General features: G+C 41.9%; 1 protein-coding gene across 6 annotated transcripts in view; it reads right to left on the reverse strand.

Annotated features, from left to right (window-relative positions):
- Nucleotides 1-22753, reverse strand: part of LOC122488080 (retinitis pigmentosa 9 protein-like) — a 43627-nt gene extending 20874 nt beyond the window's left edge. For 3 of the 6 annotated variants that reach the window (XR_006298562.1, XR_006298560.1, XR_006298559.1), the window contains exons 1-6: nt 22533-22753; nt 18260-18290; nt 16247-16376; nt 10721-10812; nt 4389-4450; nt 3313-3675 (exon numbers count right to left, since the gene is read on the reverse strand). Coding sequence is in view for 1 of the 6 variants with exons in the window: in XM_043589218.1 (XP_043445153.1) it covers nt 3480-3675; nt 4389-4450; nt 10721-10812; nt 16247-16376; nt 18260-18290; nt 22533-22684 (663 nt within the window). In the remaining 5 variants the exon portion in view is untranslated. Of the gene's footprint in view, nt 1-1229; nt 1354-3039; nt 3676-4388; nt 4451-10720; nt 10813-16246; nt 16377-18259; nt 18291-22532 lie in introns of those variants that run through there. The other 3 variants (XR_006298564.1, XR_006298561.1, XM_043589218.1) reach the window with 2 other exon arrangements.
- Between the last annotated feature and the right edge of the window lie 2598 nt (nt 22754-25351).

A 25351-nucleotide genomic window follows, 5' to 3' on the forward strand; every position in this document is an offset into this window, starting at 1 on the left:
ACCTAAAATGGCTCTGAAAAAAATGTCTGAATTTTTTAAAAAATGAAAAATAAAAGCATCACCCATTTATCATCTCATAGGTCTGTAGGTCAGAAATCTGGGTAGAATAGATTCTCAGCTTAGCACTTTGTAATGCCAAAATGAGGTGTGGGCAGGGCTAGGCTATTACCTGAAGGCTGTGGAGAAGAGTATGTGCCCAAGGTCATTTTGACTATTAGCAGAAGTGAGTTCCCTGCAAGTACTGTAGGACTGAGGTGACCATTTCCTTGCTGGCTGTTGACTACGATTGCTTTTACCTCTTGGAAGCTGCCCCATTTCCTTGCTATATGGCCCCTTCCTTTTTTTTAACTTTTTTTTTTTTTTTTTTTTTTTTTTTTTTCAACGTTTATTTATTTTTGGGACAGAGAGAGGCAGAGCATGAGCGGGGGAGGGGCAGAGAGAGAGGGAGACACAGAATCGGAAACAGGCTCCAGACCCTGAGCCATCAGCCCAGAGCCCGACGCGGGGCTCGAACTCACGGACTGCGAGATCGTGACCTGGCTGAAGTCGGACGCTTAACCGACTGCGCCACCCAGGCGCCCCACTTTTTTTTTTTTTTTAAGATTTTAAATAATCTCTACACCCAATGTGGGGTTTCAGTTTACAACCCCAAGATCAAGAGTTGCATGCTTTACTGACTGAGCCAGCCAGATGCCTGGACCCCTTCATTTTAAAATAAATCCACCAAAAGCACATCATGTCTTTCTCAAACTCGGAATGTGACTTCCTCTTTGCTACCTGTCAGAAAATTTAAAAACTTCTGGTTTTAAAATTTTTTTTTTTTTTTTTTCAACGTTTATTTATTCTTGGGACAGAGAGAGACAGAGCATGAACGGGGGAGGGGCAGAGAGAGAGGGAGACACAGATACGGAAACAAGCTCCAGGCTCTGAGCCATCAGCCCAGAGCCCGATGCGGGGCTCGAACTCACGGACCGCGAGATCGTGACCTGGCTGAAGTCGGACGCTTAACCGACTACGCCACCCAGGCGCCCCAAAAACTTCTGGTTTTAAAAACACCATGTGATTTGGTTCTGACCATCCACAGTTACAAAAAGATCAATTGCGTATTATAATCTAATCATGGGAATAAAATCCATTATAGTAACAAGTTCTACAGATTTGGGCAAAAAATCTTGGAGGTTACTTTATAATTCTGCCTACCACAACCATGATGACAGGTTGATATATACCTTGGTAAAAGGAGTTCTGGTGACTTCTCTTGATTTTCTAAATAGGACTGGAGAGTACTGAGTCTGAAGGGAGAGATTTCAGGATGAAGAACTTTTGATTGATGAGCTTTATGGGCTCAGCGGTCTGGGAATTGGAACAGAGAAGGAAGAGGTTAGTTTGAGGTTCTTCTGGGTAAACCGGGCAACAAGACAGGTCAAGGGATACGACAGACTGAAGGAAAGGACCACAGAATCTAGGCCAGAAACAGAAGACAGAGAAACCTGGAGTGAGAGAGGAGGAATTAACTTGCAAAGGCTGCAGTGGATGGCAAGATTCCAGTTAAAGCAGGAAGTGGAAGAAGGCTTCAAGAAGAGGTTTAACATTTGGAGCAGTGGTTCTCCAAGTCTGGCCCCCAAACCAATAGCATCAGCATCCTTTGGGCATTTTTCAGAATTGCAAACTCTCCAGTCCACTCCAGACCTAGTAAATCAGAAATTCTAAAACTCTAGGAACAGGACAGAGGAATCTCTTTCAACAGCCACTCCAGGTGATTTTGCTGCTCCGTAGTTTAAGAATCATCGATATTATTCTCCCATATTGTAACAGAATATGTTTATCAGGAATGGGTTTCCAGCAGGAGAAAGAAAATTCCTGGAAGGAGAATTTTCCCATTGCATGCTCAGCTAGGATGCCTAGGGTAAATGTAAGACACGGCTGAATGAACTGGCCTTACAGTTTTCAGAAATAACAAATCCTGGTCATTCTAATCTGGGCCAATTGTGTTACTGAGATAAACTTTCTAAGACCAAGGCTAGGAACAGTTACTGAAGGGAGCTAGAGAAAGAGCCAGACTGGACTGCATCAGCCACTCTTTAGAGAGGGGAAACCTCAGGGAAAGTGGTGAAAAGTAGGAATAATGTGTTCCAGGGACCCCGAATGATGAGAGCAGCAACAGATGCTAGTGGAGAGGGAGGGACACCTGCTTATGACCAAGATCTGGCTCCACTTTGGCTCAGCAAAGAACAGACACTCTCCCCTAGCTGCAGGCACCACCCCAACCAGCTGAGCTGCCTCAGCTGCAGCTGTTCATAGGTGGGCTGTGCTTAGCCAACAGGATGAGGATGTATTTGAGGATGTGGGTAGTTGACCCAGTACAGTAATCTGGATCACCTTATAATTTTTCTGAATCTACTACTCTAGAAATAATAATAGTTGTGGGAAAATAGCAGTAAGAATTAAGCAAGTTAAATACATAATTTTTCAATGTTATTACAGGGTATCCCACCCCTCCAAAAAACCCTCAAGCAATCATGCCAGGGTTTATGAGCATAGGTCTTTTGAGTGCAGCAAAGCCCAACATGCTTTATACTGTTGAGTTAAAAAATGAAAAAATGGGAGCACCTGGTGGGCTCAGTCGGTTAAGAATCTGACTCTTGGTTTTTGGCTCTGGTCATGATCTCATGATTCGTGAGTTAGAGGCCCGAGTGGGGCTCTTCACTGACAGTGCAGAGGCTGCTTGGGATTCTCTGTCTCCTCCTCTCTGGGCCCCTCCCCTGCTCCTGTTCTCTCTCTCTCAAACATTTTTTCAAAAATGAAAAATTGGTGCCGACAAATGTTCATACCATGCTAAAAAGAGAAAAAACTTTTTCTATGATACATAAATATTTCCTGATGACTTCACAATAAATTGGTAACATTAGACACTGGGGAAGGGAACTGAGTGGCTGGGGGAGAAAAGGAAGAACTGTCATGATTAAAAACCTTATGTACCTTTTAAATTTGGAGCACATGCATGCATTATTAAGAAATAAAAAATTACTACATTTAAAAAATAAATAATGAGCTTTTATTATCCTCGACAACAGAGAAAAGCCATGCCTGGAGTCTCTGGGAATTCTGGGAACGCTCCCAGGGGTAGGGGAAGGCTGCAAGTAGCACCTGGAGCTTCCTCAGAGACTCATTCCCTCAGTCTCACCCTACTGGCAGAGGCAGCTGGAAGGAATCACAAACTGCAAGGATCAGTGGGAGGAAGACAATGAACAACACTTTCCTGCCTAAAATCAGCCACTGTCCAGAGCCAGCACCAGGGAAGACACAACTCACCCTCCGGGGGTCACGTCTTTGCTGGAAGGCAGGTGAGAATTCACACGCGTGACACCGAATGCCCTGCTCTCTTGGGGTCTCCAAGTCCTCCCCGATTCCACACCCTCTGGTCTGGGGCCACAGTGTCTGATTTTTGAGAGGAGAACATGGAATAGGTCAAGTCCTTGTCAGTCCGAGTCTGAACTCTCATTCGACTTGGAAGACTTATGCTTTTGTTTTTTCTTCTTCTTTTCTTTTTTCCTTTTCTTATGCTTTTCTTTCTTCCTCTTTTTCTTGTGTTTCTCTTTACATTCTGAGGAGCTGGAGCTGCTGCCATCTTCATCGGAAGTGGAATCCTCCAGTAACTGTTTTAACTGCTGTATCCTAAACAGAAGTTTGGCCAAAGAACCATATTTTAAAAAAATTGTAGATAAAAATGATGTGAGAGCAGCAGTGAGGGTAAAAAATGTCATGAATAACCACCTTGAGAAAGATGGTACTTATTTTTATTCGTGCATGTCTTCCCCGTTCTTGTCCATGTCCGTGCCTGTTTGACAGTACTGTAACCAGTATATGAGCCATTCTGTGTTCTTTCCATTGTCCTAAATATTTCTGCATGTTTCTCGAGTCCTTACCACAGAACTTCTAACAGATGCCTACTTTCCTTACTCACCGCCCCCAACTGCTCAAGTAATCTACCTCCTCAAAACAATTATTACTCAGCGTCACCGGTTTTGGGAAAAACAAACTCTCCCGTTTCTTCACCCTATCTTTGTTCATGTCTAAAGATCATTTTTCACAATAGCTCAGACCCTTAAAGACACTGGAGAAGATAAACTAAACTACGGTTTGTTGCCAACATCAACTATCAGTGGTATGAGCAGGCTGGGCCAAACACACTGCTTTAAGCCAACCCAGATAGAACAAGGCTGGCCTGCTCATTCCCCAAATACTGGCCTTTCCAGTGATTACTCCTGCCTTCCACACATTTCACAACTAAATTAAAGTACCATATTTACCAAACCACTCATCTAATACTGGAATGGATGTTTCCAACTTTATATAAGAGGGTATTGTTATCACCAGGACCACCTCACCTTACATCCTTTTCACGTCTTTTATTCTCTCGTATGATGTCATACATGGGATCTTCATGTGCCTTGAGGGTTAGAGAAGGGTAAGGTTGGATTAGGGCTTCATGGACTGTTTAGTTAAATTAAAATTAAATCTCTATTTCACTGAAACCAGGTTTTTTTCCTGTTTGGTGTAACATTTAATATGTTCTAGGGGCACCTGGGTGGCTCAGTCAGTTGAGCATCCAACTCGATTTTGGCTCAGGTCATGGTCCAGAGATCATGGGATCGAGCCTCAAGCTGGGCTCTGTGCTGAGCACTGAGCATGGAGGCTACTTGGGGTTCTCTCTCTCACCCTTTGCCCCTCTCCCTGCTTGCACATTCTCTCTCTCTAAAATAAAAATGAAAAAAAAAGTTCTAATCCTTCTTAAGGGTTACCGTCACTGCAAACCTATTGAGGCTTTTTAAAAAAAATTTTTTTTAAACGTTTATTTATTATTGACAAACAGAGAGAGACAGAGCAAACAGGGGAAGGGCAGAGGGAGAGGGAGACACAGAATCTGAAGCAGGTTCCAGGCTCTGGGCTGTCAGCACACAGCCTGACGCAGGGCTCGAACTCACAAATTGCAAGATCATGACCTGAGCCAAAGTCTGATGCTTAATTGACTGAGCCACCCAGGCGCCCCCCTATTGAGGCTTTAACAAAGAATTTTCTAATTAGAAAATACAGATTGTAATTTAAATATCCTTTACAAGAATATAAACCATGGCAGAATCATGTAATACTACTCAAGGTAGAAATACTGAGGTAATTTGCTTTGTTCTGTTTGGAAAGGTGATTAAGAAATGGTATTAAGAAAAGCAAGTGAATTACAAAATGATACATAAGAATGGAACATTTATAGGTACACAAAAATATATGTTAAGTACCTCAAACAAAGTCTGCAAGTATACCAGAAGTACAGATAATTTTTTTTAATGTTTATTTATTTTAGAGACAGAGAGACAGAGCACAAGTGGGGGAAGGGCAGAGAGAGCCGGAGACAGAATCTGAAGCAGGCTCTGAGCTGTCAGCACAGAACCCGGCGTAGGACTCAAACCCATGAACCATGAAATGATGACCTGACTTAGACACTTAACCGACTGAGCCACCCAGGTGCCCCAGAAGTCCAAATAATTTAAAGTGACTTGAATTACTTAAAAATAAGAATACATGTAGGAGGAATGTTACAGTAGGTAAACTATCTCAATTTTAAAAAAGAATAAATCTAATTTGTAGAAATTTTAAATGTTACCAAAAAATTATGTTAAGCTTGGCTCTGGAGAGTCCATTCTGCTAGTCTTCTGGTAGTTTTCTGGGTTAGTCTGGAAAACCTCCAAAAGCATGAAGGTTAAAGAACACCCTACTAAAGAATGAATGGGTCAACCAGGCAATTAGAGAAGAAATTTAAAAATATATGGAAATAAATGAAAATGAAAATACAACAATTCAAACGCTTTGGGATGCAACGAAGGCAGTCCTGAGAGGAAAACACAATGCAATCCAGGCCTATCTCAAGAAACAAGAAAAATCCCAAATACAAAATCTAACAGCACACCTAAAGGAAATAGAAGCAGAACAGCAAAGATACCCCAAACCCAGAAGAAGAAGAGAAATAATAAAGATCAGAGCAGAAATAAACAATACAGAATCTAAAAAAACTGTAGAGCAGATCAATGAAACCAAGAGTTGGTTTTTTGAAAACATAAACAAAATTGATAAACCTCTAGCCAGGTTTCTCAAAAAGAAAAGGGAGATGACCCAAATAGATAAAATCATGAATGAAAATGGAATTATTACAACCAATCCCTCAGAAATACAAGCAATTATCAGGGAATACTATGAAAAATTATATACCAACCAAGTGGACAACCTGGAAGAAATGGACAAATTCCTAAGCACCCACACACTTCCAAAACTCAAACAGGAAGAAATAGAAAACTTGAACAGACCCATAACCAGTGAAGAAATTGAATCAGTTATCAAAAATCTCCCAACAAATAAGAGTCCAGGACCAGATGGCTTCCCTGGGGAATTCTACCAGACATTTAAAGCAGAGATAATACCTATCCTTCTCAAGCTGTTCCAAAAAACAGAAAGGGAAGGAAAACTTCCAGACTCATTCTATGAAGCCAGCATTACTTTGATTCCTAAACCAGAGACCCAGCAAAAAAAGAAAACTACAGGCCCATATCCCTGATGAATATGGATGCAAAAATTCTCAATAAGATACTAGCAAATCGAATTCAACAGCATATAAAAAGAATTATTCACCATGATCAAGTGGGATTCATTCCTGGGCTGCAGGGCTGGTTCAACATTTGCAAATCAATCAATGTGATACATCACATTAAGAAAAAAAAAGAAAAGAATCATATGATCCTGCCAATCGATGGAGAAAAAGCATTTGACAAAATTCAGCATGCTTTCTTAATAAAAACCCTTGAGAAAGTCAGGATAGAAGGAGCATACTTAAAGATCATAAAAGCCATTTATGAAAAGCCCACAGCTAATATCATCCTCAATGGGGAAAAACTGAGAGCTATCCCCCTGAGATCAGGAACACGACAGCCATGTTCACTCTCACCGCTGTTATTTAACATAGTGTTAGAAGTGCTAGCATCAGCAATCAGACAACAAAAGGAAATCAAAGGCATCAAAATTGGCAAAGATGAAGTCAAGCTATCACTTTTTGCAGATAACATATTATACAAGGAAAACCCGACAGACTCCACCAAAAGTCTGCTAGAACTGATACATGAATTCAGCAAAGTCGCAGGATACAAAATTAATGTACAGAAATCAGCTGCATTCTTATACACTAATAATGAAGCAATAGAAAGACAAAATAAACTGATCCCATTCACAATTGCACCAAGAGTCATAAAATACCTAGGAATAAACCTAACCAAAAATGTAAAAGACCTATATACTGAAAACTATAGAAAACTTATGAAGGAAATTGAAGAAGATATAAAGAAATGGAAAAACATTCCATGCTCATGGATTGGAAGAATAAATATTGTTAAAATGTCAATACTATCCAAAGCTATCTACACATTCAATGCAATCTCAATCAAAATTGCACCAGCATTCTTCTTGAAGCAAGAACAAGCAATCCTAAAATTTGTATGGCACCACAAAAGACCCCGAATAGCCAAAGTAATATTGAAGAAGAAGACCAAAGCGGGAGGCATCACAATCCCAGACTTTAGCCTCTACTACAAAGCTGTAATCATCAAGACAGCATGGCATTGGCACAAAAACAGACACACAGACCAATGGAATAGAATAGAAACTCCAGAACTGGACCCACGAAAGTATGGCCAACTAATCTTTGACAAAGCAGGAAAGAATATCCAATGGAAAAAAGACCGTCTCTTTAACAAATGGTGCTGGGAGAACTGGACAGCAACATGCAGAAGAATGAAGCTAGACCACTTTCTTACACCATTCACAAAAATAAACTCAAAATGGATAAAGGACCTGAATGTGAGAAAAGAAACCATCAAAACCCTAGAGGAGAAAGCAGGAAAAAACCTCTCTGACCTCAGCCGCAGCAATTTCCGACTTGCCACATCTCCAAAGGCAAGGGAATTAAAAGCAAAAATGAACTATTGGGCCCTCATGAAGATAAAAAGCTTCTGTACCGCAAAGGAAACAGTCAACAAAACTAAAAGGCAACCGACGGAATGGGAGAAGATACTTGCAAATGACTTATCAGACAAAAGGCTAGTATCCAAAATCTATAAGGAACTCACCAAACTCCACACCTGAAAAACAAATAATCCAGTGAAGAAATGGGCAGAAAACACAAATAGAAACTTCTCTAAAGAAGACATCCAGATGGCCAACAGGCACATGAAAAGATGCTCAACATCACTCCTCATCAGGGAAATACAAATCAAAACCACACTGAGATACCACCTCACGCCAGTCAGAGTGGCTAAAATGAACAAGTCAGGAGACTATAGATGCTGGAGAGGATGTGGAGAAACAGCAACCCTCTTGCACTGTCGGTGGGAATGCAAACTGGTGCAGCCCCTCTGGAAAACAGTGTGGAGGTTCCTCAAAAAATTAAAAATAGATCTACCCTATGACCCAGCAATAGCACTGCTAGGAATTTACCCAAGGGATACAGGAGTGCTGATGCATAGGGGCACTTGTACCCCAATGTTTATAGCAGCACTTTCAACAATAGCCAAATTATGGAAAGAGCCTAAATGTCCTTCAACTGATGAATGGATAAAGAAATTGTGGTTTATATACACAATGGAAGACTACTTGGCAGTGAGAAAGAATGAAATCTGGCCTTATGTAGCAACGTGGATGGAACTGGAGAGTGTGATGCTAAGTGAAATAAGTCATAAAGAGAAAGACAGATACCATATGTTTTCACTCTTATGTGGATCCTGAGAAACTTAACAGAAGATGTTGGGGGAGGGGAAGGAAAAAAAAAAAGAGAGAGGGAGAGAGCCAAACCATAAAAGACTCTTAAAAACTGAGAATAAACTGAGGGTTGATGGGGGGGGGAGTGATGGGCACTGAGGGAGGGCACCTGTTGGGATGAGCACTGGGTGTTGTATGGAAACCAATTTGACAGTAAATTTCATATTAAAAAAAAATTATGTTAAAAAAACCTATTACCTTCTTACCTGGGGATAATTACTATTAATATTTGTCTCTTTCTTTCAATCAATATCATTAAATTTATGAAAAATTATTAATCATATTACATGTACAACTCTATTGTTTTTTACTTGTGTCTTCATGAACATTTTTCATGTCTTCTAAAACATAATTTCTGGGGTACCTGGCTAGCTCAGTGGGTAGAACATGTGACTCACGATCTGGGGGGGTTGTGAGTTCAAGCCCACACTGGGTGCAGAAATGACTTAAAAATGAAATCTTTTTTTTTAATGTTTTATTCATTTTTGAGAGAGAGAGAGAGCAAGTGAGCAAGCATACACATGTGAGTGGGGAGGGGCAGAGAGAGAAGGAGATGGAGAATCCCAAGCAGGCTCCTGCTGTCAGAACAGAGCCCATCATAAGGCTCAAACCCACGGACTGTGAGATCATGACCTGAGCCAAAATCAAGAGTCAGATGCTTAACCTACTGAGCCACCCAGGTGCCCCTAAAAATAAAACCTTTTTTTTTCTAAAAATAAAGTCTTAAAATAATAATTCCTAATGACTGAATCATTTGTATGTTACAGAAATTTATGTCGATATATTAGACTTTAAGTTTCCAATTTTTCTTCAGTTTCCATCGTTTCAATGATATGAGAGTTATCATTATGCATACATATCCTTAGTCATAAACAGTGTGTATATGTTGATGTTCTCTTATATCCTTAAAATAAATTCTTGGAAATGGGGTTTCTGGTCAAAAAAAAGGAAAAAGAATATGTTCAAAGTTTTTGAGATTTATCATCAAACTATGTTCTATACTATCTGTAAAAACCGACATTCCACTTAAGTGGAATGATTGATCAAAAAGAAATTATTTCAGATTATTAAAATTAAAACACAACATCTTAAACTCCTTAAAACCTTAAATAATGTTGACCCCAGTTTGACATATACTGATAACCTCAGTACATCCAGACAGTAACATATTTCACTTGGCAGAAGCAGTTACTGAATGGTAAATTAACACCTTTAGGAGATGACTCTATTAAAATAAAGTGAGGAAATGATAAGTCTATTTTACTGTCTAAAGAGCATATATAATTTATATACACGCTTATAGCTTATAAAGACATCTACTCTTTAAAAACTGGGAGGGGTGCCTGGGTGGCTCAGTTGGTGTAGCATCTGACTTCAGCTCAGGTCATGATCTCAAGGTTCACGAGTTTGAGCCCCGCATTGGGCTCTGTGCTGACAGCTCAGAGCCTGGAACCTGCTTTGGATTCTGTGTCTCCCTCTCTCTCTGCCCCTCCCCTGCTCGCACTCTGTCTGTCTCAAAAATAAATAAACGTTAAAAAAAAAATGGGAAACTAAAACCCTAATTATAGTTATGATGTTTTATATAACTGAAAACAAGTGATTGAATAAATAAAAATGTCTGCTTTAGAAAAAGAATCACTATTCCCAAGGTATAAACAAATAACACTTTAATAAAAAGTTAGTTTTTTGTTAACTAATCTGTCACACAAATGTAATTTAACAAGAGATGTAGTCAATACCGGATATTCTGGCCAAAAATCTCTGAGAATGTGTTCTATGTGAATTTCCAGTTCGCCGATTACTCCCTGGTTTGTTAATATTCACTACTTCTGAAAAATGTAAATTGACAAGGTGGGGTTCTACTTACTACTCTGAACTGTTCTAATTTTTGGTTGCCTTTGATAAAAAAAGGGCATTCTTTGTCGCCTGTTCGGTGACCATACCGCTTACAACGCCAGCCTAAAAACAAAGAAAAAAGGAAATATTTCTGTAAGTAACAGTTTCATTTAATGAAGATGAAGAATCAGTACATCATATTAAAGTTTTTCTTCATTAAACTCCAATTCTAAAAGCAAATGCAATGACTGGATGAACCATGTACAATCCTAGAAAATAAAGGGAAACTGATTACTTCCCAAGCATCCTTTAATCGTGTAGCTTTGGGAGTAAATATTACCTCACCAGATAAGTATTAAGCAATCCAGTGTAAAAGTATTGTGAAGAGTGAATTTTTTTTTGTCTGTAGCTTACTGTATTTTTCAAAGAGAAGGTCTTTTCTATTCATCAAGTGACTCTGATCCTCATTTACAATTTCAGACACTAGAGCAAATAGCTTCTTTCTCTGATTGAATCAAAAACTGCACAATCCCTCCCCTTTAATTAAACCAAATCACAAATTATCTTAAAATGTTAATTTCATTAGCACTCTAATATGGCTTCACCTGCTGAACAGGGAAATTGTCCTTTGTAAAAAGTATATTATTTAGAAGCAGACAGCTGTGATGAGGAATGGGGAAGAAACAGTAAGAAAATACATACACATGTTCCAGGACAACAGAGGGAAGTACACAACTTGGTGGAATTTTAGTGACTATGGACATGGCATCAGGCATTGAGATATAGGGAAAATGAAGTGGTGAACAAAGCAGGAATGGGTGAGATGCTTATTATTTCTCTCACCTGGTCCTCTTAGAACCATCTAGATTTGAGGTAAATCAGGAAGTCATATGAGAACAGTGAGTTAAATGTTTGGACATTAAGCAACTCCAACAAGGAAGTCAGGAAGCAGGTAAAGGGATTATAGCTAAGATCAGCCAGGTTTGCTTCATGCTGACAGCTACTAAAAGCGTGAAGTGAATGAGAAGGGAAGTTTTTCCTTTTTAATTTTGAGGGCTGGAGGCAGGAAACCATTGAAAAAAAGTGAAGTTTGGAGATTCTTTATTGATTGCCTCCGAGCTGTCCCTGTCTTTCATTAACTCTCCTAATTAATTTATTTTTTTTTTTTTTTTTTTTTTTTCAACGTTTTATTTTTTTATTTTTGGGACAGAGAGAGACAGAGCATGAACGGGGGAGGGGCAGAGAGAGAGGGAGACACAGAATCGGAAACAGGCTCCAGGCTCTGAGCTGTCAGTACAGAGCCCGATACGGGGCTCGAACTCACAGACCGCGAGATCGTGACCTGGCTGAAGTCGGACGCTTAACCGACTGCGCCACCCAGGCGCCCCTATTAATTTAAAATTCAGGAAAAAAGGATTATACTCCTTCAAACCAAAGTCTTTTTTTGTGTTGAAAATTGTTGTATCATTAAAGGAAAGGTGATTCTTGCTATTCAAAATGTGGTCATGGACAAGCAAAATCAGCAACACATGGGAGATTGTTAGAAATGTATACTGTTAGGTCCACCCCAGAAATACTGACACATATTAGAATTTTAAAGGATTAACTGGTGATTTATAGACATGTTAAAGTTTGAAAACCACTGTTCTAGATAACACTACAATCAACAAAATCAATGAAAATATGTACATGTACATGTGTCTTTCATCCTGTCTGGGAGGAGTCCAAATTTTGTGGGGCCTGAGCTTAAATTATGGGTTTGTGGAAGGGGGCTCTTTAGAAAGAAAAATACCTTGCCTTGGCAAATTTTGCAAAATCATATGACCGTATCAACACATCACTGGAACTTCTGCAGGTCCTTGAAAATCACAAGTGAGTAAAACTGGCTCCGGTCCCAACTCTGACACTTATTTTCCAAGTCAATGTACATAGCCATAAAATGGTAATTGAAATGTAAGTAACTACCTCATAAAAGAGAGCAGTGGTTTTCGAACTTAAAAAAAAAAAAAAGCTGTAGACTTCTGGGTAAAGATGACAGACTAAATACATTTACCTGTTTTCACTCCCTTCCTGACAAGTCATAAAAATGAAAATGAAGAGAATTCTTTCCAAGGGGAATAAGCCAAGAAGCACTTCAAGAATGGCCAAGTGACAGCCTCCATAAAAGCACTGAAAATAGTTGCAAATTTGCCCACATCAATTTACTTGAAACCCTGTAAATTAATCAAAGGTATGCCACAATCTGAGGACCATTAATTCAAGAAAAGCTAGTGAAGTTTGGTAAGAACAGAAGGGTTTCTGGCATTTTAACCAGGCCTACTCCCAACCCTCTCTCCTGATTGCCAGAATAATCTTGAAAACTAGCAGCCTTGCAACCATGACAACTATGAAAAGCAGCAATCCTGCACTCTCAATGGGGTAAGGCCAGGTTTTGAGTCTCTCAAAAATCCCTAACCCCAAAGCACAGAGCCACACTGGCAGGGTGTTGTTGCTATTTAACCAGTCATGTAGTTTACTCTACAGTAAAAGCCCAATCCCTTAGGATATTTGTTGAAAACAATTACCTGCGATTGTTTAATATCACAGCTCCCAACAGCTGTGATATGGATAAATAAGAGCCGAGCTAAAAATTTTAATGATCCAGGTAATGAGATGTCCACAGAGGGCTTTTAAAAATTCTGACACAATCCTGGGAAGCTAGAAGGCTGTGCACATGTGCCAACATTTATTTTGGTTTTTTTTTCTTTTTAAGTTTTTTAAATGTTTTATTTATTCTTGAGAGAGAGAAAGAGAGAGACAGTGCATGAATGGGGGAGGGGCAGAGAGCGAAAGAGACACAGAATCATAAGCAGGCTCCACGCTTTGAGCTGTCAGCACAGAGCCTGATGCAGGGCTTGAATGCACAAACCAGGAGATCATGACCTGAGCCAAACCTGGATGCTTAGCTGACTGAACCACCCAGGTGCCCATTTTTTTGATAGTAGCCATCCTAACAGGTATGAGGTTGTATTTCACTAATTACTGATGCTGAGAATCTTTTCATGGGTTTACTGGATACCTGTATATCTTCTTTGGAGAAATGTCTATTCAAGTCCTTTGCCAAATTTTAATCAGGTTGTTTCTTTGTTGTTTTTAGGAGTTCTCTATATATTATAGATATAATCCCTTATTAGATATATGATTTACAAATATTTTCTCCCATTCTGTTAGTTGGCTTTTTACTCTTTTGTTAATGTCTTTTATTCACAAAATTTTGTGGTTTTCATGAAGTCAAATTTGTCTGTTTTTTCTTTTGTTGGCTGTACCTTTGGTGTTTCATCCAAAAAATCATTACCAAATCTAATTTTGTGCAGCTTTGCCCTGTTTTCTTCTAAGAGATTTTATAGTTTTAGGTATTATATTTAAGTCTTTGATCCACTTAGAGTTAAATTTTATGTATGATATTAGATAAGGACCCAACTTCATTCTTTTGCAAGAGGATGTCCAGTTTTTTTTAAAAGACTGCTCTTTCCCCATTTAATGGTCTTGGCTCCACCAAAACAAGAAATTAAAACAACAAAGATGAGTCAACATATAGGAAAACAGGAAATTCAAGACAAGAAAGAAGCTAAGGGAAACTGCAGAATGAGTGTCTTAGTTCCGGCTCCCATAATATAGAGTGGGTCACTTACACAATAGGAATTTGTTTTCTCATAGGCTATGGACTGGAGATCTAAAATCTGGGTGCCAAAAGAGTTGGTTTCTGATGATTACTGTCCTCCTGGCTTGCAGACAGTTGTATCCTCTCATGGTGTGTCCTTACACAGTAGACACAGTAGACCAGAGAGCTTGCTCTCTTGTCTCTTCTTAAAAGGAACTCATCAGGGGTGCCTGGGTGGCTCAATCAGTTAAGCCTCCGACTTCAACTCAGGTCGTGATCTTGTGGTTTGTGGGTTTGAGCCCCGCGTCCGGCTCTGTGCTGACAGCTCAGAGCCTGGAGCCTGCATTGGATTCTGTGTCTCCCTCTCTCTCTGCCCCTCCCCCCTCACGCTGTGTCCCTCTCTCCTTCAAAGATAAATAAACATCAAAAAAAAAAAAAGGAACTAATCATATCATCAGAGGCACCCTCAATACTTTATCCAATCCTAATTACCACCCAAAGGTCCTATCTCCAAATACCATCCTATTGGGGATTAGGGCTTCAACATAAGAATTTATGGAGGGACACAAACATTCAATTCATAACACAAAGTGAGGCGTGCCTAAGTGCCTCAGTTGGTTAAGTGTACGACTCTTGATTTCAGCTCAGGTCATGATCTCGTGGTCCTAAGATTGAGCCCTTGTCAGCTTCCATACTGGGCGTGGACCCTGCTTAAGATTCTCTCTCTCCCTCTCCCCTGTTCGCTCTCTCTCAAACAAACAACACAAAGTGAAGGGAGATTCCTGGATGATAAGCATGGGAGCAACCATTTTCAGAAGAATGTAATTAATACAATGTCTCAGGCATTTAGAGGTCTTAAGATTCAATCTTTAGAACAATTTGAGACTGAGTAAAAAGAAATCAGTACATGGAGACCAAAAACAATAATAATAAAACGCATGCACATAACACACACCAAAAACAAGATAACTGTTAATCTGGGGCAGGAGGGAGAGGGAATTATTCAGGATGCATAAAGGAAAAGTAATCACTTTACTACATGACTCAGCTCTGAACATAATTATAATAAAGTAAGTACCCAGGATTATCTAACCAAAATTATGAAAAAACTATTTTGGGGAAGATGTGATATAGTAAGGGTACATATGTGTAGTAAGAGCTAATTCTCATCTTCCATTGTATGACGTTAACAGATACCACCTAAACCTGTAAAATCAATGCAATGTAAATGTGATCTTAGGCATATGAAGATAAATATCAAAATAACCAACTAAAAGAGCTAAAAGTGGGAATGGAGAAAAAGAGACTGGGAACTATTTTAATTATGTGCATGAAGAATCTTTGTACAAACAAACGTCTTTAAACGGCAGCAGTACCCTTTCTTCAAATACCAAATACCACTTAAGCTGGATGAAGGTGTTGCGGCTCTGGTGGGGTGGGGGCGTGCACACACAGCACTCCTGCTCTGGACACCCCCCCCCCCTCAGGTCACATGGATGAAACCTTAACACCACTGATCACTGATGGGGGGGGAGGTGCAAAGGACTGAGGCAAGACACAAAGGGATCTGCCCCCTCCAATGTATCCCAATGTACCTCCTTGTCCCTCCTGGCATTTCTACAGTAGAGTACCCTTTCTGTTACTTGAATATTACCAAGGAGTGTACTCCAAAGGCAGCTACGGTCCTGTGGGCAACCACTGCCCTTGGGAGTCAGAAGCCCTGGAGTCAAAGCCCTGCTCTGCCTCTTAGACACTCACTAACATATGCAGCTCGGCTTCCTTAACTATGAAACAGACATCACACCTTGGCTTAACAGGTCTTGGTGAGGAAAAAAAAAGAGGTAAACACGCTCTGTGAGTCGTAATATGTAACTTGTGTGTACTGAGGAGTGTTACCTGAAACTCTCCCATACTCACACTGCATAACTTTGACTTCTTTCCCGAGTGGCATCCAAAGTCCTTTAGTTGGTGCGTGAGCCAGAAATTCCCTGGCATGTTCGTTGCCTGGTACATCTGGTATACAGTCTTCCGGCTTAGTCTCATCTTCCTAAAAAAGGAAACAACATGTACACGACGTGGCAAAAGAGCACTGGAATTCTCTCCTACCTGCTTCAGAACACAGCACTGCCTGGCTTTCACATGGGCTGGACATGCCCACGTCATCCTGTTACCCTCTCCAGTACTAGAAAGAAAGACAAATTATACCTGACACAAAAACCAGAAATAAATATACCAGAAGGACTATATCATGAAAACAAAGTAGTTGTTCTTAGAGAAAAGTTACTAGTAAAGCAGAAATCTGCCCTTCACATAGGAATGATCTGTGAGCTCCAAATTCTAACGTAAATCAGATTTAAAGATCAAAAAAAGGTTCCATGACCACAAAATCTTAGTGGAATGAGGCAAGGTGTAACAATTAAAGTAGGGGCACCTGGCTGGCTCAGGAGATGGAACATGCAACTCTTGATCTCGGGGTTGAGGTTTGAGCCCCACGTTGAGTGTAGAGATTACTTAAAAACAAAATTTAAGGGGCATCTAGGTGGCTCAGTCACTTAAGCATCCGACTTCAGTTCAGGTCATGATCTCATGGTTTGTGGGTTCGAGCCCTGTTTCAGCTCTCTGCTGTCAGCACAGAGCCTGCCTCAGATCCTCCATCTCCCCTCTCTCTGCCCCCTGCCACCTCTCAAAAATAAATAAATGTTAAAAAGAAAAAAATTAAATTAAAAAAATATAAATTTGCCTGGCTGTTTCACTTGCTTAAGCATGTGACTCTTTATTTTGGCTCAGGTCATGATCTAATGGTTTGTGGGTTCCAGCCCTGCATTGGGATCTGAGCTGACAGCGTGGAGCCTGCTTCGGATCCTCCCTCTCCTTGTCCCTCCCCTGTTCTTGTGTGCGTGCTCTCTCTCGCTCTCTCTGAAAATAAATAAACTTAACATATGTATATATACATATACATATATATGTATATATACATATACATATATATGTATATATACATATACATATATATATGTATATATACATATATATGTATATATATATTTCAAGAATTAAAACAGGATTATCTAGAATAAAAATGTTATGTTAAAATAGCTTATTATAACTTGAAGACCATTGTCATGTTTTCTAGTCACACACATGCTATCTATATCTGTGAGTTGCATATTCACCACTGAATATATGCATTTACAATTAAAGAGGGTTTTTTTTTCAGTTTCCATGAATATTTAATCTATAACAGAACATTTTCTAAAACTCTTTTCTTTTAATTAAAAAATTTTTAATATATATTTTTTATTTTAGGTAGGCCCCACCCCTAACGTGGGGCTTCAACTCATGACCCTGAGATCAAGAGTCTCATGCTCTACTGACTGAGCCAGCTAGGTGCCCCTAAAAACATTTTCTTTTATTTGAAAGTGAGCATGCATAAGGTTGCTCTGGCCTCTAAAGAGCCCTGTAAGTCTCACTCTCACAGACACTGGACAACATGGCCAGGTTGGCAGGAGGTGGTAGGGGGTGTCCTGCACCAGGGGCTGGACTAGAGGAGCTTTCAGTCTCCACACAGACTATTGTTCTCTGAGCTGACACTCAGGAAACCAGCAGTGAGTGAGTCAGAGATGGAGCAGAGCGGTGAGAAGATGCAACCACAGCAGGAGACAGACAAGGGGACCGATCGCTGAGGAACATGTGGGCCTGCCACCGTTTCTTAGGGAACAGTCACACGGTTGATTACATTTCTACAAAGACACAGGCTGGAGACACAAAGCCCAAAGTGTATGGACTGACTGGCATCTGCAGGGAGAAGCAGGGTTATGAAAAAAGATGTTCCAAACCTTATATAACAGTTTTTCATAACAAGTTACTGAGTCTGAGCACTGAGTCAAATATGTCTGAGAGAATAACCAAAGGTACAAACTTCACACTGACCTTGATAAGCCCCGGAGGAGGTTTTTCATAACTAGAAAGGAAAAGAAAAACTGCCGTCAATCATGTTAACAGGAACACAATACGTTTTAATGAGCAAAAAGCAACTAGAGGTCAAAATGAAAAGAATATCTTTAGTAAAACCTTAAAACTGCATTAGATCTAAAGCAGTTAGTAAAATACGCCCAGCAGTCAGAGATCTTATATAAGTAAACTGATGCTACACCACATCCTGCAGAGATCTAGAACTAAAATTCACTGAAATGGTAACTTGGTGTCTGAGCACAATGAATTTATTTTCGAAGAAGAGAAAGCAAGAGATTGCAGGCGAAATGTGTGGGAAGACCCAAGAGCTAATCATGCTTCCAGACTGTCACGGTTGTCAGGTTATTTACCTACCATAACTTCCACTTACTCAGCATGGAGGCTCATGTGGGGAAGGCTGAGGAATCTGTTCTAACCTGGATGGAGGCAGTGCAGGGGGGCAGGAACAAAACTGGAGGGAAGGGCCTGTTGCAGGGGATGGAGGCGATGGTGATCTGTCCTAGAGGCTTCCTTTCCCATATCCCTGCAGCTCTCAGTTCAAATCCTGCCCACTCACCCTGCCCGCAGAGTGAGCCATCCATTCCTCAGTTCTGACAGCCCTCTGTGCCCATACTGACCTCACTGGACTCGGGGTGTAGGACCCTTGCATGGTGCCTGGACGACATTCTTTACTGAATGATGCTAGAGCAAGCAGATGTATGATGTGTGGGAATGTACGTTCCCTTGGAGCTCACAGACTCCCAAGGGTCCTAAGGGTACATACGCATCATGTCTATGCTCCCAACTCATTTTCACTTCCTATCACTCTGCCGAAGTGCCCCAGAAGGGTTCTGGATTCCAAATCTGGAAAATCAACACCAAATGCTCATGTTCATTTTTAAGTACTGACACACTACTAGCTATAACACACACTGCGTGGGTATTTATTTGGCTTTTAACTGTGAATGTTGATAGGACCAAAAGCAAAAATAAGAATGAAAAAAAGAAACATTATAACCAAATATCCTGGGTCTATTCAACGCCTGCAAAGCACATTTTACTGAAGATATCTGGCCATAGCAGCTAGCTAGTTTAAAACCGTGAAGACTCCAAAAAGTTGTAAATGTGAATGCTTTAACATTGCTGCACCCAGATGGTGAAGCAAGGGTGACTAATTAAATTTTCTATAATGAATATGTATTACTTTTATCAACCGATAAACACTGATAAATCTTAGAAGAGTGAATTAGATACTGATATGGAACAATTTCCATTATAGTTTTAAGTAAAAAAAAAAAAAAGGTAGGGGGAGGGCAGAGGGAACAAAACAGTGTATTTGGTAAGCTTCTATTTGTGTGTATGGGAAAAAGGAGACTATATGTGGCCACGTGCATGCGATGTGCCTGCGCACACACGCATACACACCAAGTTACCTCTACAAGGATATCTAAGAAATTGGTTACATGCCTGCCTGTAACCAGGGAAAGGAACTAAGGTTCATTAATGGCAGAGGCCTGTGTTTCACTGTATTCACACCTACATGTACCAACCTACAAAATGCTTTTTAACTGCAAAAGAAAAGTGGTATCAGTGGTATCTACAGCAATGTTGGTATTAGCCCAGGTTAACGTATCTCTGAGAGAAAAACCAAAGATAAGTTGGGACTAAGAAAGAAAAATGGCGCCAAAAATATGCTATTAGGAGTTCATATCAGCTATAGAGTTATATAGGCTGCATTTCTCTTTTAACAATGCTGTTTCTGTAATTGTTTCAGGAACATAATCCCCACCCTAGCCCTAACCAACTTGATAGTTTCCTCCCACAAAAAGGGAGCAGGTACAATAGGCAAAACTAAATTTGATATTCAGGTAATATTAAGTGTTCAACATAAAAACTTGCTCCCTGTAGAAGTAACCAATCAATTATTGTCCCAGGCATGTTGCTAGGTACTAGAAGGGAGAACTAAGAGCATAACGATATAACTAGTTACATCCAAAAAAACACATAAAATGAAAAGTACTCTCATAAGTATCAATAGCTCTTTATAACTGTCCTGATAAAAGGAGATGGTCTGTCTTTTTGGAGTATAAGACCCCAAATTCTAGTAGAAGTATTTTTCAGTTCCAAATCAGTTGAATGAGAATCCTGTAGAAGTGAAGCAAGGCAGAGCAGAAACTTCACGGGCTTTGGAGGTAAAAACCTTTGAATTATGATTCATTCTCACTGTGTACTTGGGGCATGTTACTTAACCCCCAGAGCCTCAACTTCCACATGGGTGAACATATCACACCATACACTTCACAATGCTGGCTTTTGTCCCTTCTGTTGAAGACAAGTCCATGCTCTCAATAGCTTCATGAGGCACCTCAAGACTGGAGGGAGCATTAGCATCACAGAGGCCGAGATCTGGACCAGCAGAGGTAGAAGAAAACAATGTGCCAGGTGGTAAATGACAAATGCCAGAAGACTATTCTAGAGCTTTTCTGAGCAGACAGAGGAGGATCTGCCCCATGAAGATTACATAGTAAACAACTAGGCATGAATAGACTTAGCTTTTTAGGTGTGCTACAGTTATTTTCCAAAGCAAATGCTTAAAATATTTTCAAACACAAAGTGGTGGCATAACCTAGCAAGAACAATGTAAATCTGCACAAACTGGTGAAATGACACAGTTCATCTGCAGTCATTCATTAGAAATATTGATGCGAAGAGACCAGGGGCGCCTGGGTGGCTCAGTGGTTGAGTGTCCGACTTTGGCTCAGGTCATGATCTCCCAGACCCTGAGTTAGAGCCCCGCGTCTGGCTCTGTGCTGGCCGCTCAGAGCCTGGAGCCTGTTTCAGATTCTGTGTCTCCCTCTCTCTCTGACCCTTCCCCATTCATGCTCTGTCTCTCTCTGCCTCAAAAATAAATAAACGTTAAAAAAAAATTAAAAAAAAAAGAGACCAAAGGGAGTTTGGTGGTACAGTCTATGAACCCAATAATCCAGTAACACCTCCTTTGAGCCACAAGAATTGTACAAAAACAACAGATGGTCAAACGCAAATCCAAATTCCTGAAAAATATGTAATTGTTATTGCCAAGATGAAAAGGAGTGTGATGGAACTACACATTGTGAAATCTATTATTAGCAATGACGTTCCCTTAAAAAAGTCAATTTACAACTGTTTTCACAAATTTAAAGGAAGGTAGTTGATGGCTGAAGGGTCCCATTGAAAAGAGCAGGCCAGCCTCCAACAACGCAATGCATTTTGCGTCAAAGGATTAATTACAAAGGATTTGACTCCTTTGAAGACTTTTCTTTACATGATCATCTTAGTACAGGTAACAGAAGTGCCTGAAAGAAAAACGTGTCATTTATTGAATAACTCAGGGAACAGCAAGCTTACGTTTGCCTTCTGGAGCTCATTACAGAGTGACAATCACAGAAAAGCACCGAAAGGCCAGAAATGCACCTCCCGCCTGATGTTTCCATCTCCTCTACAACCTGCCCTTCTCCCACAGCCATGGGCACTCTCCTCCAACCCGCCGGAGCTGGCCTTGCACGGGGCCTCTTGAAGTCAGGCCACGCTGACCAGCAGGAACGGGAGACCCCGGTCCTCATTCTTTCTGCTCAGCTGGAACCGGCCTCTTCGTAGCCCCCACCCTTCATGCTGCTCAAAATCCTCAGGACTAAAGGGAACAAGTCTCCACGCTCTTCCACCTGACAGCCACCTTCGGAATCTTCAGGGACACTCCGTCACCCCATTCTCCGGCCCTCCCCTCCGGGCCGCACGAACGGTACAGGACGGCTGGTTCTCGTCCCTCCTTCGCAGCAGATGAAGAGAATGCGGATTTGACCCGGTCCACCGGGGGCCCTCCGAACCGACACCGTGAAAGGGCACGACCGTAGCGCTCACTGCACTTCGCCGCGCGTTCAGTCCCCAAATCGCGCCCAAGCGCTTACTAAGTGCCGCCGGATCCGCCGCACCCGCCCCGCCGAGCCCCGGCCGCACGCCGACCTCGCGCGGGGGACTAGAGCCCGCGCTTCCCCTGTCGGCCCCGGCCGCTCGGCGCGCGGGGGGAACGGCCCTTCCCTCCCCGCGGAGGCGCCACTGGAAGTCGGGTGGCCGCGCCGCGCGGGGCCGGAACTGGCGGTCGGCTTGGCCGGGGTCCCGCTGCCCGCGCCCGGGTCCCCCGGGGACCCAGCGTCACGCGCCCCCGCGCCACCCCGACCGCACGCCTCGCGGAGGAGCGCGGGCGGCGCGGACTCACAAGGACTCCAGGTGCTTGAGCTGCTGCAGCTGCTGCGCGTCGTGCCGCCGCCGCTTCTGCTCTCGGCGCCGCTGCAGCTCCTGCTCGGCCGACTCCCGCGGCCGCCGCGCGCCTCCGGCTCGCGCGTCGTCACGCCCGGGCCGGGAAGACATCGCGGCCCGCGCGGCTGAGGCGACCCGCGGCGCGCCTGAGGCGCCTGAGGCGGCCGAGGCAGCGAAGACGGCACTTCCTCCGCGCCGCGCCGCGCCCGGGCCGGCCCCGCAGCGCCCCCTCCCGCCGTCCGCCCGGGCAGCGCCCTCCGTCTCCGCCGAGGCCTCCCGGTCCCCGCCTCCCGCCAGGCCCGCCGGCCACCTCCCCGGGCCGCGGCCCCAAGTCGGCGCTCCGAGCTCCGTGAGCCCGCTGCCTGGCCGGCCGGTGCCGGAGTTCGGCGCGCGACCCCTGGCGGTGGCGGCCAGGCGGGCGGAGGAGGCCTGCGGGGCAGTCGGCAAGCCCCGCCCCCGGGACGCTGGGAGCGGGTGCGAAGTGACTTTGTAGTCCCGGGTGGGATTAGACTATGAGCGCTGCTCCTACGTGGTGCTGGGATTCAAACAGCTTTGAAGAAAGCAAGACTCTCCATAGAAATTCTCTAATTTTCCGGAGCATGGTTAAAACATAGCGTACAGTGTATTTAGACGTTTGGGTGCTGGGCGAAAAGCTGTATATACTGAGCGCTTTTTATGTGTTGGTCATTGAGCTAAGCCCTTAAAAACGGGTGATTTAATCTTTAAAAACCAATTGCTGTTATTACCCTTGTAGATAGGAAGGAGCCCAGGGAGTTAAATAACATGCACAGGCAATAAGTCGTGGAGCCAGGATGCAAAGTGTTAAGTGCTTAACTAGGTTACATTTTGAAAATGTGTCTGATACGTGAAGTTATGATAATTGTTTTAGCTTTAACATAATGGAAGAAACCACAACGGAAGTAAAAGTAACAGCATAGGGGATATATCCCTCAAATGTGGTGTTCAATATAGTTAATACTGAAAATATATGAAGAGTGCCTTCATATTTATTAGAGAAAATCCAAATAAACAAAGGCTATGAACACAAACACATGTTACACTGATTTGTCCATTTGTCCCATAACTTGGAAATCAGGTTTCCCTTGAGAGGGAAAAACTAGTACATATACCAGTCCAGCTGTTGATGTAAGCTACCTGGCCCAATAAGTACCCTGTAAATACCTTGCAAGACATCTTCATCTAGTCAAGAATATTATCTAAGGAAGAGATGTGACTGAGAAACAAAGAAAGTATAACTTAATCGTGTTACAGAAGGAAGATGATCTCTAGAACCTAGAAAAAGAGAACCAAGGTAAAATAATCAGGTGGTGTTTATCCAGTATTGTCCACTAAAGACACAAATTATATAAACACACATGAGTGTTCTGATCACTGGAGAAATATCCACCATTTGGAATAAGGCATGAAATTGACCAAACGTGGCCTCATCTCTTTTTTTAGTTGAAGTGTAGTCCACATACAATATTATATTCGTTTCAGGAGTACAACATATTGACTCAACATTTATGTACATTAAGAAATGTTTAGGGGCACCTGGGTGGCTCAGTCGGTTGAGCGTCTGACCTTGGCTTAGGTCATGATCTCGCAGGCGGTGAGTTCAAGCCCCTCGTCGGGCTCTGGGCTGACAGCTGGGAGCCTGGAGCCTGCTTCAGATTCTGTGTGTGTCTCTCTCTCCCTCCCTCGCTCATGCTCTGTCTCTCTCTCTCTCTGTCAAAAATAAGTAAACACTAAAAAATTTAAAAACAATGTGTATCTTGATACTTGTTACCATCTGTCACCATGCAAAGTTATGGCAATATTATTGACAATATTCCGTGTGCTGCACTTTTCATCCCTGTGACTTATCTTATAGCTGGAAGTTTGTGCCTTTTAATCCCCTTCACCTATCTCACCCATCGCCCCATCACTCCCCTCAAGCAACCGCCAATCTGTTCCCTATTACACTGTTTCTGTTTGTTAGGTTTTTGTGTTCTAGATTCCACATGTTCGAGAAATCATGGTATTGTCTTTTTCTCTCTCACTTATTTCACTTAGCATAATACCTCTAAGTCCATCCATGTTGTCAAAAATGGCAAGATTTCATTCCTTTTTATGGCTGAGAGATTTCACCGTATGTATGTGACACATCTTTATCAATTCATCTATGGATAGAGACAGGTTGTTTCCATATCTTGGTTGTCGTAAATAATGCTGCAAAAGTTGGCCCTATCTTAGGGAAATACCTTTCAAGACTAGCTAAGCTCCTCTGCTCTGATTTCATTCCCACCCAACAACATCCTGACAGTGTATTATACCAGATCCAATATGAGGAGAAAGGTGTTTTTGTCAGATTTGAGTACTGGGGTGAGTAGAAAGGTAGTTCTCCTATTGTAGATCAATAACTTGACATTGCAATTTGTAATTTAATATCTTATGACTATAGTTATTGTGGCAAATGGTATTATTCAAGTCACCTACAATAATCTCTCCCATGTCACTTGTTTTCTACAAATGACCTTGATACTCTTCCCATGGAGAGGTGGGGTCTATGCCCCTTCCCTTGAATCTAGACCAACCTTAGTGATTTGATTGTAACCAGTAGAAAGTAGTGGAAGTGATGCCTCATCATTGTAAAGATTAGGTCAGAAAAGATCCTATTGTTTCCACTTGGTTCTCGTTGAATATGTGCTCCTAAAGCCTTAAGAAATGTAAGCTGTTCAACTGCCCTGAAGCCACCATACTGTGCTGAAGCCCAAGTTAACTCAAGAGGAGAGATCA

Source organism: Prionailurus bengalensis, chromosome A2 (assembly GCF_016509475.1).
Source record: "Prionailurus bengalensis isolate Pbe53 chromosome A2, Fcat_Pben_1.1_paternal_pri, whole genome shotgun sequence".
NCBI classification, from domain to species: domain Eukaryota; kingdom Metazoa; phylum Chordata; class Mammalia; order Carnivora; family Felidae; genus Prionailurus; species Prionailurus bengalensis.